General features: G+C 38.9%; 1 protein-coding gene across 3 annotated transcripts in view; it reads left to right on the forward strand.

Moving 5' to 3' along the window:
* The window catches only part of TAFA5 (TAFA chemokine like family member 5), a 530,796-nt gene that overhangs the window by 463,246 nt on the left and 49,948 nt on the right, over positions 1–17,602 (forward strand). For all 3 annotated transcript variants that reach the window (XM_031940885.1, XM_031940886.1, XM_031940884.1), the window contains exon 3: positions 997–1,124. In XM_031940885.1, coding sequence (XP_031796745.1) covers positions 997–1,124 — 128 coding nt within the window. The remainder of the gene's footprint in view (positions 1–996; positions 1,125–17,602) is intronic.

Genomic DNA, 17,602 nt, shown 5'->3' on the forward strand with positions numbered 1-17,602 from the left:
TCATAATTTTTCTTTTTTAGAGGGTTGTTTTCTTTTTCCATTTTGCCAAATCTATTTTTAAGGAGTTTTTTTTTTTTTCATTTTTACCAAATCTATAGTTAAAGAAGTAATTCTCTTCAGAAGTTTCTGTTTCCTTTTCCAAAGCTCTCATTTCCTTTCCCTCATTTTTCTTCTAATTCTCTTTAAGAATCTTTTTGAATTCTTCCAAAAGAGCCTTTTGAGTTAGAGAGCAACTCATATCACCCTTTGTGGCTTCATCTGGAGATATTTTACTTTTAGTGTCCTCAGGGTTTGAGGTCTGTTCTTCCTTGTCTCCATAAAAGCTATCAATGATCAGAGCTCTTTTTGCTATTTTGCTCATTTTAAAAGGTTAAGATATGTTATTAGGGCAAAGGGAAGATTGATTCAAGCTTCCTCTAATGGTGACAGTGGCTTTACACTGTTCTGAGGCTGGTGCTGCAGGATTCTTTCTTGTGCTGGGTGGGCATTGCTGTGGCCAAGTCTCACTTGTTATGTTAGGGTTCAGGGACTCACTACTTGCCTTCTATAGTTGCATTGGAGGTCTCACAGCTGGTCTGCTGATCCACTGGCTTCTGAACCAGGACAGGATAGCTAATGCTACTGTATTTTGGTTAAGAGACTCCAAGGAGATTTCCCTGATGTGTGGAAGCCACTCTACCCTGTGCTGTACCTATGCTGGGCTGCCTCTGCCCCTGCATGATTAAAACAAACCTTTCCTGAAGTTCTTCCAAAATATCTTCTGCTGGAAGTTTGTTACACTCCAAATATTTGTGGGTTCTGTCACTTTAAAACTCATTCAGAGACACAATATGCTTTTGATTCTAAGGGAAGTCAGGAAGAGCTCAGACAAAGACCTGTCCACTCTCCACCATCTTGGCACTTTGCTGCTTTGCTTGGAAAGTCGGTATGAAAAAAAAATAGCCACAAATCAACATGGAAAAGCTTATTGGCCAACCTCTGTTTTTTCTTCCACAGCACGAATCATAAAAACCAAGCAGTGGTGTGACATGCTTCCCTGTTTAGAAGGAGAAGGCTGCGACTTGTTAATCAATAGATCAGGCTGGACCTGCACCCAGCCTGGAGGACGGATAAAGACGACTACGGTAAGTTGGCTTCTCATGAGTTTTGGCTGTCTTCTGTCCCAGACTTGATTCTCATCCAGGAAAGACCCAAGGGGGCAGTTGCTCATATGAGTTTTAAATTGAACATCAGTAGTAAGGAAAATTTAAAAAAAATTCTATGATGACATCTGGTTGACATCCCTTTCTTTCCTTACACAAGGCCAAAAGGCCAGTTTTCAATGTCCATTCCTCAGACTCCTGAGTCTATTTTCTACCTTCTTAGTCCCTTTGACAAAAAGGAGTTAGGGCCATTATTATTACTCTCACTTCATGTAGAAAGTACCTTTTTCAAATTAATGCACTATATAGATATAGATATATAGATATAAATAACATGTAATCACGAGTGTGTATGTGTTCAAAATCCTCATAATGCTACTTAATTCATTTTCTTGAACTGAAACACTCTCCCCTTCTTTCAGATGGGAAACATAAATTTGTTTTTACCAAAAAAAATTGAATCACTTATGTATGATATGCCAGAGGGAGAAAGATGAACTGAAAGCATTGTGACCCATGTTTGGGTTGCTTCCACTCCTTCACCTTCTTAACCTATCCTAAGCATTCCCTCATCTCTCATGGTCATATTCTGGACCATGGGCAGCTCTGAGGATCTACAGAACTTCTACATCCCAACTTCAGGCTAATGGGAAAGCCCAGGAAGAGAGTCATGAGTGATGAGAACAGGGATGGGTTATTGAATTGACTTGTCTATCAAAACTTCTCTGTGTCAAGTAAGTTTTTAAATGGAATTATTTAATCCAGAATTCCTCCTGCTCATGATAGTTTTAAGGTTCAGATTCTCAAACCTAAAGCTGACTTCCTTGTGGGAGCCAAAAACATTGGTTTGTATACCAGTCCTTGATAGAGTTTGACCAATTAGCTGTGTTTCTTATTAAATTAGATACAAAAAGTGTCTGGAGCCAGATGCCAGGAATTTTTACTGCCCATAATAGAATGGAAAGGGTACTTTTTATAGCAATTTCCATAACAGTTTTTCCCAATAAAGATTTTTTTTTCAGGGCCAAACATTTATATTTTGTAAGTTTTGTTGGCCATATAATTTTCACAATTTGCTGAAGGTTCTAGGGCCTCCCATTTAGAGTTAGAGACTCATCCCACTTCCTTGGATTATATCCTAAATTAGATTAGAAGTTCTTAAAAAAAAAAAAAAAAAAGCAAAACAAAATTAAATTAATGTGCCTTCATAGGCTACGGAAACTTTTCTTTTTCCTTTTTCTTTCTTCTATTTCCTCATACTGTTTACCATCTTTCTTTTTTCTTCCTATTTTCTTCTCCTCCTTTTCTTCCTTTCATTCTTATTCCACATGAAAGACAACATGATGAATGGTCTGATCTCTGGACCTGTTATCATAAGACCTTGGTTTGAACCTGAACACTTATGTTATATGCCTATAGGCAAATCGGTTAATGCTTCCAGATCTCTGATTTCTAATCTGTAAAATGGGATTAAGTCTTAATTCATCAGTGTTTATTGGGTCTCCTTAGGATTTAGAGTTGAAACAAATAAGTTCCTGAGCACAAGGAACTTTTATTCTCCTAATGTAACAATCTTGACGTCCCTTCCTCATAAAGCACTTTGTAAAACCTAAAGCACTAGAGTAATGGGAGTTATTGTCTGTCTATGGAAGATATATACATGTGTGTATACATATATTTCTGTACTTGTTAATGTATGGATATGTGTTTACATATAAATGTGTATCTATAAATCGTGTACCTATAGGTAAGTATAAAATCATTAAGATGTGCAAAATCAAGGATTTTAGGGTACTTTTATTGAGAGTAATTTTACTGGTCCATGTTGTATCATTGGATCACTCAATCTTATTAATGTACTTTGTCTCATCCTTAAATGGCTTCTGAGAATATTCTGCAGAGATTCTGGGTCTTTCATTACCTTCCTGACAATTTGAAAGTTCAAATTGTCACAAGAAAAGAATGTACGTTTTGAGCAGGTCAGTTTTCTTGTTTGGGCAATCCTGACATGAAAACTGATTCATGTAAGTCCGATTTCAGATTTATAAAAATGTTAATAATTTTAGTATTATTGGGAGTATAGTGTCAAGTCTGGGGGGTTATAAGGCAGCAGCAAGTCCTCCTTAGAAATGGATTCTGATGCAGAAAAAAAAATCTGCTTCAAATTTCTCAAATAAAATTTCAATATGCAAGATGTATAAGACATAAAAAAAGGAACCATTCCAGTGGTCAAAAGATATGAACAATCATTTCTCAGAAGAAAAATAAACTAGTCATAAACTTCCCAAAAATACTCCAACTCTCTAATAATAAGAAAAATTCTAATCAAAGCAATTCTTGAAGTCCTGCCACAGACTTCAAAGTGACAAACAATGTAAAGGACACATGTGCCAAAATAATCATAGTGAAACATTTTGTTGTAGCAAAGAAATAAATATAGAAGGGTGCCCAACAATTGGGAAGTAAATGAACAAAGGATTGTACATATATTAATGGAATTATATTGTAATAAGGAATGGGGTAGATTCAGAAAAGCCTGGCAAGAGTTGAATGAGTTGATGTAGAATAGTGAGCCAGAACAATTTACTATAACTTGGTAAGAACAAACAATTTTGACAGTCTGAATATCTCAATTTGTTTGAATACTTTTCTATGACCCAGTAAAAAGAATTGATGGACACTTGTACATCATTTTTTCTCTAAAAATTTCTTTAAAAGAAATACATTTTTTCCCCAGTTCATGAGAATTCCACTACAAAAGGCAAGCTATCACCCCGTATGTTCAATACTGGGTGGTTGGTAAAGGGAATTCCTTTGACAGCTTAAGGCCAAAAGAGTTCTAACAAGAAACAGAGATTTAATCATCTCTAAGAAGATTGTGTTTTCAGATCTCACTTTGTAGTGCACCAAATATCCATAGCCCTTAATGCTAATCCCTACTACTACTCAAAGAAAAAAAAAAGTAGGATTATTATTCTTTTGTTCCTTCAAAAGAAGTACTAATAGGCATCTGACATATGTACAGAGTATATAGTATGACTCCTGCCCTCAGACAGCTCACAATTAGGAGAACAAAGAAAATGAATAAACCAAAATGTGTTAGTCCTGGAATCAGAGGTTTCATTAATGTCTATCTAACTCCCCTTCATATTGACTGATACTCCTTTTCCAGAGTTCAACCTATATTCATAAAAGTTCCTGTGGTTAATATTCTCTCAGTCTTTCTTGACCTCACTACTGCATTTGATAATGTTGATCATTCCCTTGTCCTGAGTACTCTCTTCCTTCTATTGTTTTTATAACATTATTGTTATAAATAGAGTCTCTCTTGGTCTCTCTGTTTTGGTCTCCTTTGCTATTTCACCAGGAAGGAGGGAAGGAAGGAGGGAAGGAAGAAAGAAATGAAGGAAGGAAGAATGAAGGAAGGAATGAAAGGAGGCAGGAGAGAATGAGGAGAGAAAGAGAGGGAGGAAGAAAAGAAAGAAGGAAGGAAATGAGAAAGGACAGAAAGAAGAGAGGAATGGGAAAACAATGAATGAATGAATGAAAAATAAATTATTTAGTGCTTATTTTATGCTAAATACACTGTGCTAATTTCCAAGAATACAAATATAAGCAAGAAAATCCTTGCCCTTGAGGAGATTATCTTCTAATAAGGAAAACAACAACAACAAATAAAGAAGATTAAGAAAATGAATTAGGAGGAGGAGAGAATAAACATATTGAATTTTAGTTTGAAAGTTCCTAGATAGACTGAAATAAGGAGAAAACTCACCCTAGGATCCAATGGGGCAAAGCCCAGGATGTTATGGGAAGGTAATGAAGAATGTGGTTGAAATACAGGCAACATGATTTGGAAATATCAATGTTATCTTTCTTGTCACATCTCCTAAGAGTGTGCTACCAATGACCCTCCCTTGGAGCCTCTTCTCTTTCTGTACACAAAGAAGTCTCTTTGTGACTTCATCAATTGCTCACAAATCTGTCTCTCCAGTCACAATCTGTCTTTTGAGTCTCAGTTCTGTATTATCAGATGTTTTTTGGGGAACATTTCAAACTGTATATATCAAACTTACTCTGACCAAAACTAAACTATCAGAAAATTGAAAAGCTAGGAAGGGGCTAAGTTTTGAGGGACTTTTAATCCCAAAAAGAGCATTTTCTATTTGCTTCTGGAGACAATAGGGAGCCACTGGAGTTTATTGAGGAGGGAGGCAACATAATTCAACCTGTCCTTTAGGAAATCATTTGGCTAAAGTGCATGGAAAAGGGATTAGAATAGAAAGACAATTGAAGCAGACTGACCACCAGCAGATTATTGTAAACGTTCAGTTGTAAGGTGATAAAGACTTGAACCAGAGTGATAACAGTGTCAGAGGAGAGAGGTAGATGTAGTCAAGGAATATTACAGAGGCAAAATCTGGAGGACTTGTTAACAGATTGAATATTTGGGGTGGGATAGAGTTAAATGAGAGTGAGGAACCTAGGATGATTCCTAGATTGTGGGCCAGAGAGATTTGAAGACTGATATATCCCAAAGTAGGAGGGGTTCCTCTCCCTCTCTCTCTCTCTCTCTCTCTCTCTCTCTCTCTCTCTCTCTCTCTGTGTGTGTGTGTGTGTTCTTTCTCTCTGCACTCTTTCTTTTTGTGTCTCTCTCCTTACCTCCCTCTCCTCATTTCTCTTTCCTCTCTTCCCCTCTTCTCCCTTTAGTTCTCTTTCAAATTACAAATTCCATTTTTAAATTAAGCTATTTTGATCCCTCCAATTAGAAGTGTCTTGCCACACAAACTACTTTGTATTTAACTCTTTTCTATCTATATACATTTCTTTTCATTATAGTTGTTATGTAGCTATGTATACATACACATGGGGCACCTAGCAGTGCAGTGGATAGAGTACTGAGTCTGCAATCAGGAAGACTAATTTTCCTGAGTTCAAGTATGCCTTCAGATACTTCCTAACTGTCTGATCTTGGGCAAATCACTTAACTTTAGCTCATTTACAGATGAGAAATTGAGGCAGAGAAGGAAATGGCAAACGATTCCAATATCTTAGCCAAGAAAATCCCCAAATTGGGGCACCAAGAGTCAGACATGACTCAAATAACTCAAAAACAACACATAAACCATGTACACATACTTACTTATTTAAATTCACCCATAGTTTTTAGAATATAAGATCCTCTGGAGTAGGGATTGTTTCATTCTTATACTTATATTGGTACTTGGAACACAATAAATGTTTAATAAGTTCTTCACACTTGGCAAAACATTCAAGCAGATTGGTGATCATTCTTCCTGAACCCACCTTAAAATGTCCTATGGTTGACATATATGACCTTCATCACTGAGGTTTGCTCTGAAGTCTTTCTAGATAAAAAATCACAAGGTCCTTGGGCTTTGGGAACTATCTAATTCTATCTCCCCCTTCTACAGATAGTTAAGAGATCTAAGAGTCATGATCTTTCCAGAGCTCAAAAGACTACCTTCCCCTTAGGGTCAGCTTCCCATGACAGACTTCAAGGATAACTGCATCAGAAAAGTATAAACAGGGTGCTCCATGTTGGTTAAAATCAAGTTTTTATAAAATAGAGCAACTTCTGAGGGCTTTGTGAAGGGGTTACAATCAGTGGTTTCTTCACTTCCCCAAAGACTTGAAAGAATAATTAATTATAGCCTCCCCCCACATTCAAACTTATGAGTTTATTATTATTGTTCAAGAGGAAGCTCATAAACAAATAAGCGAGAAGATGCCCCTTGGATTTTCAGAGGAGATTATTTTTTTTTCCCAGCAAACTGTATATATGCTATCAATGATCCATCACTCCATAATTGTTGCTTAATGAATTCCTTTTTCTCCATGATGTACTTCCAGTGCCCGAAGCCAATCCAAACATTCACGTGTCGGTTCTTTGGGAACTAACCTTTCTAAACCTCTGTGGTTTTACTTCTAAATTAGCTGAAGTGGGAAATTAAGGTGCCTGAAGATGCTAAGAGAGAGCTCACAGTGGATAAAAGGTGTAATTACTCTGACACAGAGCTCAATGCTTAGCTAGTAAAATTTACTAAGTCTTGAGCCTCGCCCAAGGATACAACTCCTTTAATCGAGTTTACTTACCTACGCCTGAACTCAGCATTCCTCCCCATTAGTGCAGATGACACATGGCTTGATTCAGAACAGTTGTTGGGTCCATACTTGGAGGGAAAGTGGAAGTGTGGCTGGAATTTCAATGAAGACCTTTTACTCCTATCCCATCATTACCAATATGCAATTAGAAAGCATGATGTAAGCTGTTTCCTACTATTTGATTATTGATTACCTGTGAAGGCATTGCCTAAGAGACTCATTCTATGGTCAGGAAGAGAACTGAGGACCAGGGAAGTGAAATCCAGGTCAAGAAAGTTCAATTCAACTGACATTGCTTAAATACTTAACTATAGTCAAGATGCTATGCTAAGCCATGAGTATAAGATAGGGGCAAGAACTTAACTTGTAATTTTCTTGGTGTAAGGGAACCCACTCTACCAATGCAACTTAACATCTTTTCTACAATTTAGAGACTTGAAAAAATTGTCTCTTAGAGAAATAAAGTTATTCACCCTATAAATATCTCCAGGATTGGACCTCAGCCAGAACATCCTGCTTTTCAGGACAGTTCTCTTTCTATGACCCCATACTGCTTCCATGGGGATATAGAGATAAAACAGTCCTTCAGCTCAAGGTGCTTATATTTTGCCAGCAAGATATCACATATACATTAATGGAGAAATACAAAATATGCACAAAAAATGGAGAATTACTAGTGACTAAATTAAGGAATATTTTGTGTAGACAACACTATCTGAGTTGTGCAAGGATTCTATGAGGCAGAAGTGCAAACTCCAGACTTGGGACAAACCATTGCAAAAGTACAGAAAATGGGGAGAGTGGAAATGCCTTCTTCAGAAAACATCTAGTCTTGTCAGACTGAAATGGAGAGCAAATAAAAAGTGAGAAATATGAAGATTTGAATGTTAGTTAGGATGCAGATAGTGAGGAATTTTGAATACTGGGCCCAACGCAATCCATTTCATCCTGCCCTCAAAATGTTGTCTCTTTCTTTTTCTCTCTTTCCTTTCATCCCTTACTCTATTCTTTGTTTTTTTCTCTCTGACTCTTCCTTCCTTTTCTCTCCCAGCATCCTTCCCTCCTTTAGTCTCTCTTACTCTTTTCTGCTCTGTCTCTTGCTGGATCTTCTTTTTTCCCTTTCTTCCTCTCCCTTCCTCTCTTTCCCATCCCAGGCCCATTTGGGTTCTCAAGCCCTGTCTTTCTTCCTTGATAACCATGACTAACATTCCTTTCGTTTTCACTCCCATAGCTTTTCTCCTATAAGTTAAGTACTAATTTTATGGCTATACTGTAGAGAGTGATGTCATGGAAAAATTACTCTGGGACCTGTGTTTAGGGCCACTACTGTCATTTTTATGTGACCTTAGAAAAGTCATGGAATCTCAGACCTGAAAAGACCAGAGATCATTTGATTTAGTCCATTATTAGGCAGAAATCCCTTCTACAATATCCCCAGCAAATAGCCATTTATCCTTGTGGGCCTTCAGTGAGAGGGAACACGCTGTTTCCTCAGCAATCCCCCATTTCATTTTAGGATACCTCAGATTTTTAGGAAGCTATTCTTGATATTAATCCCCAATTTCACCTCTTAACCAAATTTCTGCTCTTTAGAACCAAGAAGAAAGTAAAAAAAAACAAAAACAGCCAATTGCTTAGTGTAACTGGACCCCAAATTTTTTATCTGCAAAATTAGTGTCATAATATTAGCACTATATCTCAAAGAATCTCCAGGAATGTGTTTTTCATTATTTTAAATATTATGTGAACTTGACAAATATCCACATTTAAGAACATTTCCTTACATAAATAACAGGAAAAAATAATTGTATATAACACCACAAATCTCTCACTTTTTTATTTAGGAAACAACTGTTCCATATGGCCTGTTAGCTCTGCAACCAGTTAACAGATTTCTCTTTTTTTCATCTGTGAAATGAAGCAGTCAGACTCAATGGCTTGGGCATCCTTTCTGTTCTCCTTCTGTATTCTAACATTTTCTTCCTTTCCTATAGTCGATCCTAGACAACCAGCCTCACAAAACATGACCTCAAAGGCCTTCTCCATCATGATTGACTTATCTTCTATGTGGCACTCAAAACTGAACCCAATAAATCCTGGACATCATAGGAAAGCATAATGATCACTTTCATACTTCTTGACACTATGCCCTTCTTATTAAAAGAGTTTTCAATGTTTTATTGTTGTGCAGTCATTTAAGTCATGTCCAACTCTCCTTGACATCATTTGGGATTTTTTGGCAAAAAATATTAGTGTAATTTTCCATTTCCTTCTTCAGGTCATTTTACAGATGAGAAACTGAAGCAAACAAATTAAGTGAGGTTATATTTGAAGTCACGAAGATGAGACTTTTTGACTCCAGGCCTGACACTCTATCCACTGTGTCATCTAGCAACCCATTTCAATGTTTAGAAGTGGCAAATTTTTCAGATGGTCTGAATTCTCCAAAGAGTAGAATTTTGGAGAACACGTCTGCTCCATTGATGAACATGGGAGAATTCCTTTTAGAGTGGGATATTGAATAAAGATGAGCGGAGAAGGCATGAGAGGAATGAGAGAGTGGCCTTCAAGTGTTTAAAGGACTATCATGTTTAAGAGGGATCAACCTTGTTCTCCTTGGCCTTGTAGGGCAGAAGTGGGATCAGTGGAAAGAAGCTATACAGGTAGATTTAGGTGAGTTATAAAACACAGGCCCATCTACCCATACAAGTACAATATCCTAATAATCGGAGCTGTCCAAGGTAGCATGAATTTTCTTGCCTAAGAGTGTTTACCTTTCATTGGAATTAGATTCTGATTCACCCACTATGTGGAATCTTGTAGAGAGAAGTCATTCTCACTCAGGGAGGAATCTGTGCCCTCTAGTGTCTCTTCTGGCTCTGGGATTCTATGATTCAGTATTTCAAAAGAATGAACATGTTCATCAAAGAACCCTGCAACTTCCTTAACTACTAAGAACCCCTCTCATGCTGAGGATCTAAGGCTTCTTATATTTGCAAATTGCTTTAAAGTATAGATGAAGTCAGTTTTTAAAGACCTTGATCAGAGCTCTGGATATAGTAGGTTCTAGACAGAGCTATGCTAAGAAATCCTCGTACCCCGAGGGCCTCTCTGGGACACAATACTTCCTGTGAAATGGAACTGCATGACTACACAATCTCCAAAGTTCACTTCAACTGCAGTATTCCCTTACTCTTTAATGTAGCATGGTTATGATCCTTAGAACCAAGGCTTCTGGTGACATGGAGATGATGAGAATTCCTCCAAATCAGAGGGGACAGAACTATGGGAGACTGCTGCAGAGAGAGTTCCTGAGACTGACCAACTCCCCCCAAAAATCATTAAAGGCAGCAGGACTTGTAGTTGATCATTAGGAGAAAAAGTGGGACTTACCAATCTCTGTATTTTCTATCTCACTGAGTAAGCCTGACATACAGACATATTTATTTGTTTGTTAGTTTACACACACACAGTCTTTTATTCTCAGTCTGAGCTTCTCTCCGAAGGCTCTAATTGATTGATTGATTTCCCCAACCATGCCCAGCTCCAGGCCTGGATATTAAAAAGTATAAGGGGAAAGGAAATATAAGTATAATCTCTGACCTTAGAGACTTCACAAACTGATTGGAAAAAATAAAGTTAAGAAAACATGGAACAATTAATAGAGGAATAGAAGAGTTTATAAAACCAAATTCTTTCCTTCTGTATTCTTGCTTAAATTGTGCAAGGAACTTCTGGTCTTATTATAGTAAGGAATTTCTTCACTACTACTTATCATCATCCACCAATACCTTTTTCTGATTATCATCCATGACTGTTAATCAATCCATCTTAGAGGAACTGTGTAATACTCTGAAGTCTTTTGATTGTTGTGTTTGTCTGGGGAGGGGAAAAGGAAGGAAAGAAATATGAGAGGAAGAGAGACATGGAAGGAGAGAGGTGAGAGAGGGAGAGAGTCAAATAGAAATAGAGAAAAGGAGAAAGGGAGGGATGGGAAGAGAGGGGAGGATGGAGGGAAAGAAATAGAAGAGATAAAAATCACAGGGAGAAGGATAGAGAGAAAAAGAGGAGAGAGACAAAGGGGATAGAAATACATAGATGGAGGAAAAGAGAGAGAGAGAAGATAGAGGAAGAAAGAGGAGAGAGACAGAAAGATATAGAGAGGGAGAAGTGGGAGGCATGGGAAGAGAGAGGAGGATAGAGAGAAAGAAATAGGAGATAAAGAGAGAAAGGAAAAGAATGGAGGGCAAGGAGCATGGAAACAGAGAGATGGGAGAGAAATGCTGAAGGAGAGAGAGGGAGGGAGAGAGGAAGAGGAAGGAAAAAAGATAGGAGACAAAAAGAGAAATAGAGACAAACAGCGATAGATGAACACTATCTCAAGCTACCCTCTTTTGCCATTTTCCATCATATATGCCTTCAGTTATATCTCTTGTCACATTTATCTTGATAGTAGCATGTTGTGATCATATCTTATAGTCACTGAACCTCTTGTCATGGACCTTTGGGTCACTTACAATTGTAAGTCTATAAGATATACTGTGATCAGCAGAAGTATGCTGGGGTTAAAGTGATTAGTGTTGAAAGAATCTGCCAGGTTGGGCTTCCTCCATGAAGTCTTCCAATGTAGTCCAGCCTAGTGCCTTTTTAGTGATCATTCTCTCTCACTCCTTTGAGTACCTATAATTTTATCCATTTAGCCTTTGGTCTGCAAATACAGACTTCAATGATTCAAGTCAGTAAGCATTGGTTAAGTGCCTTCTATGTACCAACCACTATGCTAAGTGCTAGGGATGCAAAGAAAGAATGAAAAAATAGCTCCGGCTCTCAAAATGCTCACAATCCAAATGGGAAGAGATCACATGCAAACCACTCTGTCAGAACAAGATGTAGACAAGATTGAGGGGTGACAATCTCAGACAGAAAGCAGACACTGACATAGAGGAGAACTGGGAAAGGCTTTTTGTGGAAGGTACGATTTTAGCTGAAACTTGAAGGAAGCAAAGAAATAGGGACAAGGAGGGAAAGTGTTCCAGATATGAGAGAAAACCAGTAAAATCGGAGCATCAAGAGATGGAATATTTTGTGAGGTAAGAGTACGGGGGCCAGCATCAATACAGCATGGGGCATGTGGAGGTGTGCACTGTGCAAGCACACTGATCCAGTTCCCTTTCCAGAATGTCTTCTGAAGTCCCATAGCCAAAAAAAAATCAATCCACCGTCATCCAGCAGACAGTCAAGGCAGCCATGCCGTCTAACACTGCTCACTAGAATGGAAACTCCTCACAGTTAGGGGCTGCTTCATTTATTGTCATTCTATTCCCAGTGTTGAGCACAGGGCCTGGCACATGTCGATGCTTAGATGCTTGTTAATTGATTAAAGCTTTTCCACCTTAGTGCAATCTGCCAGAGTTTATGGAAAGTTCTGAAGTTAATTAATTGAATCAGCCAGAGACTATCAACACAGCCAGGGGCTGGTAGGACTGAAGAAACTCTGGTTTCATGAGACAAGACGGTCCAGCATTTCAATTGTTCGGTAGCTCAAGTAGGAGTCCTTCCCTAGTACTTGCAGCTCATAGCAACTTGCCCTCTGATACACCTTCTATGTGTTCTGCATGTGTATTGTGTAGACCAATTTCTGTGTGTTTCCTCTCCTATTGGAATGTAAGCTCTTTGAAAGAAAGTGTGTGTGTGTGTGTGTATATATATAGATAGATACTTATACATGTAGATATATACATATATATACACATACATATACATATACCCATGTATATTATATATGGGTTATGTATATATGTAATATTTGTGTATTCCCTTTTGTATCCCCAATGGGGCTACCATGGGTGTAGTGCCATATGATATACTTATTAAATGCTTCACTAGTAAGTTGGGCAAAGTTGGGGAAATACCAGCACCCTTCCCTCAAGTGGGATCAATGTGATAGAAATCATGCTGTGTAACTGAAATAGTCACTTGTGTAGATTTCTTCAAACCATAACAATATTCTTTAATTCCAACAAGTAGCCCTATGGAGAGCTCCCAGTTTATGAATATAAATTTTCTCTTTTTGCCCATCAAAGCACAAAACTCCACCTATCTACCTAGTGATTTAAATAGATTTTTATTATTCTAAGTGGTCTGAGCCCATGGCCGCTTGAGTGCAAAGATTCACTTCAAACTCTCCCATTATCTAGGCAGTGGTTCTCACAGTCTGCTCCAGAGCATCGTGGGAATCTCTGAAATCCTTTCAGAGAGTCTACAAATTCATAATTAGTTTTTATTTTTAATGTGATCAATAACTATAAACCACATAAACAAAAACTCTTTGGACAGATCCTCAATCATTTTTAATAGGATAAAGATATTGAGAACAAAAGTTTGAGGACCACTGATCTAGAGGATCCTCTGGGATCTTCACAACATCCACCTGCTGGTCTGCTAGAATCTCCCTCAGCAACAGAAGTTTTAGGAAAAGGTTACGTGGTCCCATTGTCTTGAATTCTATATCGTTTGAAGCTACAAGATTCCTATTCCAGAATGTTAATCTGGGAGTGTCTATCTGCCTAAATAAAAACTATCCATATAAAGAGTTTAAAATAATAAGCATTTTTGAAATTTGTTTTTATGGAAAAAACTGTTTAAAACATTTATTTTTGTCTTGCCTGTTACTGCCTTAAATTCAATAAACATTATGCTTATTTGGTAATAAATCCAATGGCATGCTTGGAGATGGGAGGATGGCAGGCAGCTCGTGGAACAATAATTCGAATAGTAGTCGAGATTAGTGCTGACAACAACAAAAAATAAGATAAATAATCATAACAATATGTAGCATTTAGGAAGTACTCTAAGTTTTGGAAAGTATTTGCACATATCTCACTTTATCCTTACTATGATCTTGAAAAATGGGTGTTATTATTATCTCCCATATTATTATATTTTGTAATTATATTATCTGTGTATATGTTGTTGCTCAGCCATTTAGTTATGACTGACTCTCTGTGACCCCATGGACCATAGGTATATATCGTATAATAATGACTTGACCAGAGTCCCACAGTAGTAAATGTCTGAGGCTGAATTTGAATTCAGGTCCTTGTGACTGTAGGTCAAGCACTTGATCAGCTGTGGTACTTATCTCCTTAGTCAATAGAATACTGGATTAAGATAAAAGATCGAAATTCAACTCCTGCTTCACTCCCTTACTGTGACACCTCAGGGAAGGCGCTGTCCCTTAGGACCAGTTTCCTCATCTAGAAAAAGAGAGGGTTGGACTTGGTGCTCGAGGTCTCTTCCAGCCCTAAAATCATGAAAGGGACCTGTGCGACCCTGGGCAGCGCTGCTGCCCTTTAAGAGCTGAATAAGCTATGCTATTGCTATTTGATTGTGGAAGGGGTTCTCCGTTATTCCCACACTGGGCTCGTAGCTCCCTCCTTGCTCAGAGATCCTGGCATTCAGGGTGAAACCCAGCCGTATTCACAGCTGATGCTGCCCACGGATGCTGTGCCCACACACAGAGCCCAGGGCTAGCCTCAGAAGCTCTCCCACCAAGGTTTGTTCTGCCACGTGATTTTTCTGTTTCCATGTCTTGGGATGCTTGGCAGGGAGCTGTGGGAGGCTCCCAGAGCACACTTGGCCAATGAGATGGAGTCCCTTGCTCCGAGGAAATAGTGATGTCATCCAGGGCTGGATCAATGCAGCCTTCTCCTGGGGATGTGGGAGAATTCAATGGGATCTGTCACCCCCAGACCGTCTTCATGCATTGTGCAAGAGTGACTGTGGAGGGCAGTGGACCTCTCTGCCACTGACAATATCTGTAAAGAGCTTTGTGATCCTTAAAATACCCAAGACATTCCCTTATTCTTATTAGCTGCAGTTGCTTTCCATTTCTGGGTCACAGATTTCCCCCTTTCCACAATGTGAGAATTGGGGGTCATCTGTTATTCTCTAATTTTTGAAGGCCATCCCAGGGCTGGCACTGGTTCTTCTCTATTCAGAAATATCAAGCTGGAAGGAAATTTATTGATGGTCTAACCCAACCTTTAATCTAACTTATAAGAGAAAAGCTTTAGGGACAAGGAGGGAAAGTGTTCCAGATGTGAGAGAAAACCAGTAAAATAAGGCTTTGAAAACTGAGGGACATCGAGCCCCTTTCCCCAAACCCCGTAGGTAGTAAGCATTAGGGGGTACCAGGAGCCCTCCTGATTCCGACATTCTGTGGTCAATGATCCCCCTGAGCTCAAACATCTCATGTCCTGTTTCACAGCATCTCATGACAATCCACAAGCCAGCTGCGGTCCAGTCTGGGCTTTGTGGTGCCCCAGTGCTGGGGGCTGGCCATTCCTAGGCTTCGGGAGCTGCCAGATTGCTTGCCCAGCAGGGATGCTCCACAGGCCTGGGTAAATGAAGATGACACTGTGACATCCGTGAGACGTGCTGTCAGCTACCAGGGTCCGTGAGGGACTCTAGTTAGTGGGGTCAGAGTGGGGGCCAGGTAGAGCCCCTGCCATATCAGGTAGCACTCTTCACCTTACTGCCTGCTTCTCTGCCCTTCGAGTCCAGGGGGCTTTGTCTTTCTTTCACCAAGTTTGCTGGAATATTTGCTCCTGAGTTTCAGTAGGAAGAAAGACTGGAAAGTGCATTTCCCTAATTTCTAGAAGCCGCTTTACGTTTGTTTGTTCTCCCCGAAGTTCCTCCTGGTTCTCCCTTTCCCCATCTCCCTTTAGCTTGGCCATGTGCCCCTAAACATCCTTTGTCAGAGGCCTGCAGGACACTTCCAAAGCCCCCTTGGGCAAGAAGGACCATCCTGGCTTCGCACTCTCATTGTGCCCGTGTCAGAATGAACAGTTTATCACATTGACCTCTCTGAGTTCAGTCAAACAGCAGCAAACCACCATGAGGAAGGCTGACCTGCTGGACTGGGGGCCCAATGGATAGGGATGCAATTTTGCCGAGACCTACTCTTGATCCATAGGAGTGTGGGAGAAAAACAACAGGTGCCTTGAACTCAGCAAACCTTTGACAAGTTCTTACTATGATCCAGACATCCTGCCCCATGCTGGCCATGCTTATATACTGGTAGGAGGCTAAGGTATGGATCTGGTTCATAAGAGCTTTCACCTCTTGAACCACAAGGGACTTGAGCACAATCTAGTTCTCAAAGACCCATTTTACAGACTGAGAATGTAAGGTGTTAAATGTTTTGACCACGGTCACATAGGTGACAGAACTGGGATTCAAACTCAACCCTTTCAAATCATAACTATGAAGTATACATGGGCAATGATAGATATAATCTATAAAAACCAGATCCTGATAAAAGACTAAAAGAATAATTGGGGAAAGGAACTCACTCTCCATCTACAGAAGAGAAAGCCCCATTCTTCATTTCTAAACTGAAGAAGAGAATGTTCCCTCTTCTGCCCCATCTCTTTCTGCAGAAATTCCCAGTTTCTCCAGATCACAGTCTCTTTCCTTCCAGAGAGAAATGGACTGTGAACATCACTGTTAGATGTTCCCTTCTACTGATGTGAGCTCTGATGCTCCAGGTAACTCAAAAACAGCTGCAAAAAGAATGGTTTGCATCTTTGGAGAGGAAGTCACAGATTTGTTTAAAAAAAAAAAAAAAAACAGAACAAAACCTTTCATTCTCCCTCCTGGGATCATTTGGAGGGAAGTACTGTGGAAACCTTAAAATGGGACAGAAATGGCCTTATGATTATCATCATTATCTGCAGCCGTACTTGAATTGTAGAGGTTAGATACGTAATGTGCTTGGAATACCGATAGGCTCCCCGCCAGCCACGGAGGCTGGAAGATCTTTTTCCAAGCCCTCTGACTTGGCGTGGGCAGGGGGTTCCTGAGCAGGACGTTAAAACTTCTTCACATCTTTCCAGGCACCTTACACATGACTCTCTTACTCATGTCCATCCTTCCTCCAAATATATATACATATATACATACATAATATATACATATATGCATTTATTCATATGCTTCTATGTACATAGCTATAAATATGTATTGGTATATGTGTATATATAGTGTATAGTCATATATATAAAAATATATACATACATTGTGTACATATGTGTCTGTGTGTATATATGTACTTGTATGTATATATTATTATATTATATTAATATTATATTATTATATTGAATATACACACATGTGTACATATGTACTTTTACATATATACTTGTATTTGTATGCTTGTATTTTTTGTGTGTATACATACACACAAAAAAATACAAGTATATATATATAAAATATATATATGTATGTATATGTATATGTACTTGATTGTTTGCATGGTATCTCCCTCATTT

The sequence above is a fragment of the Sarcophilus harrisii genome, chromosome 5 (genome assembly GCF_902635505.1).
Source record: "Sarcophilus harrisii chromosome 5, mSarHar1.11, whole genome shotgun sequence".
Lineage (NCBI taxonomy): Eukaryota > Metazoa > Chordata > Mammalia > Dasyuromorphia > Dasyuridae > Sarcophilus > Sarcophilus harrisii.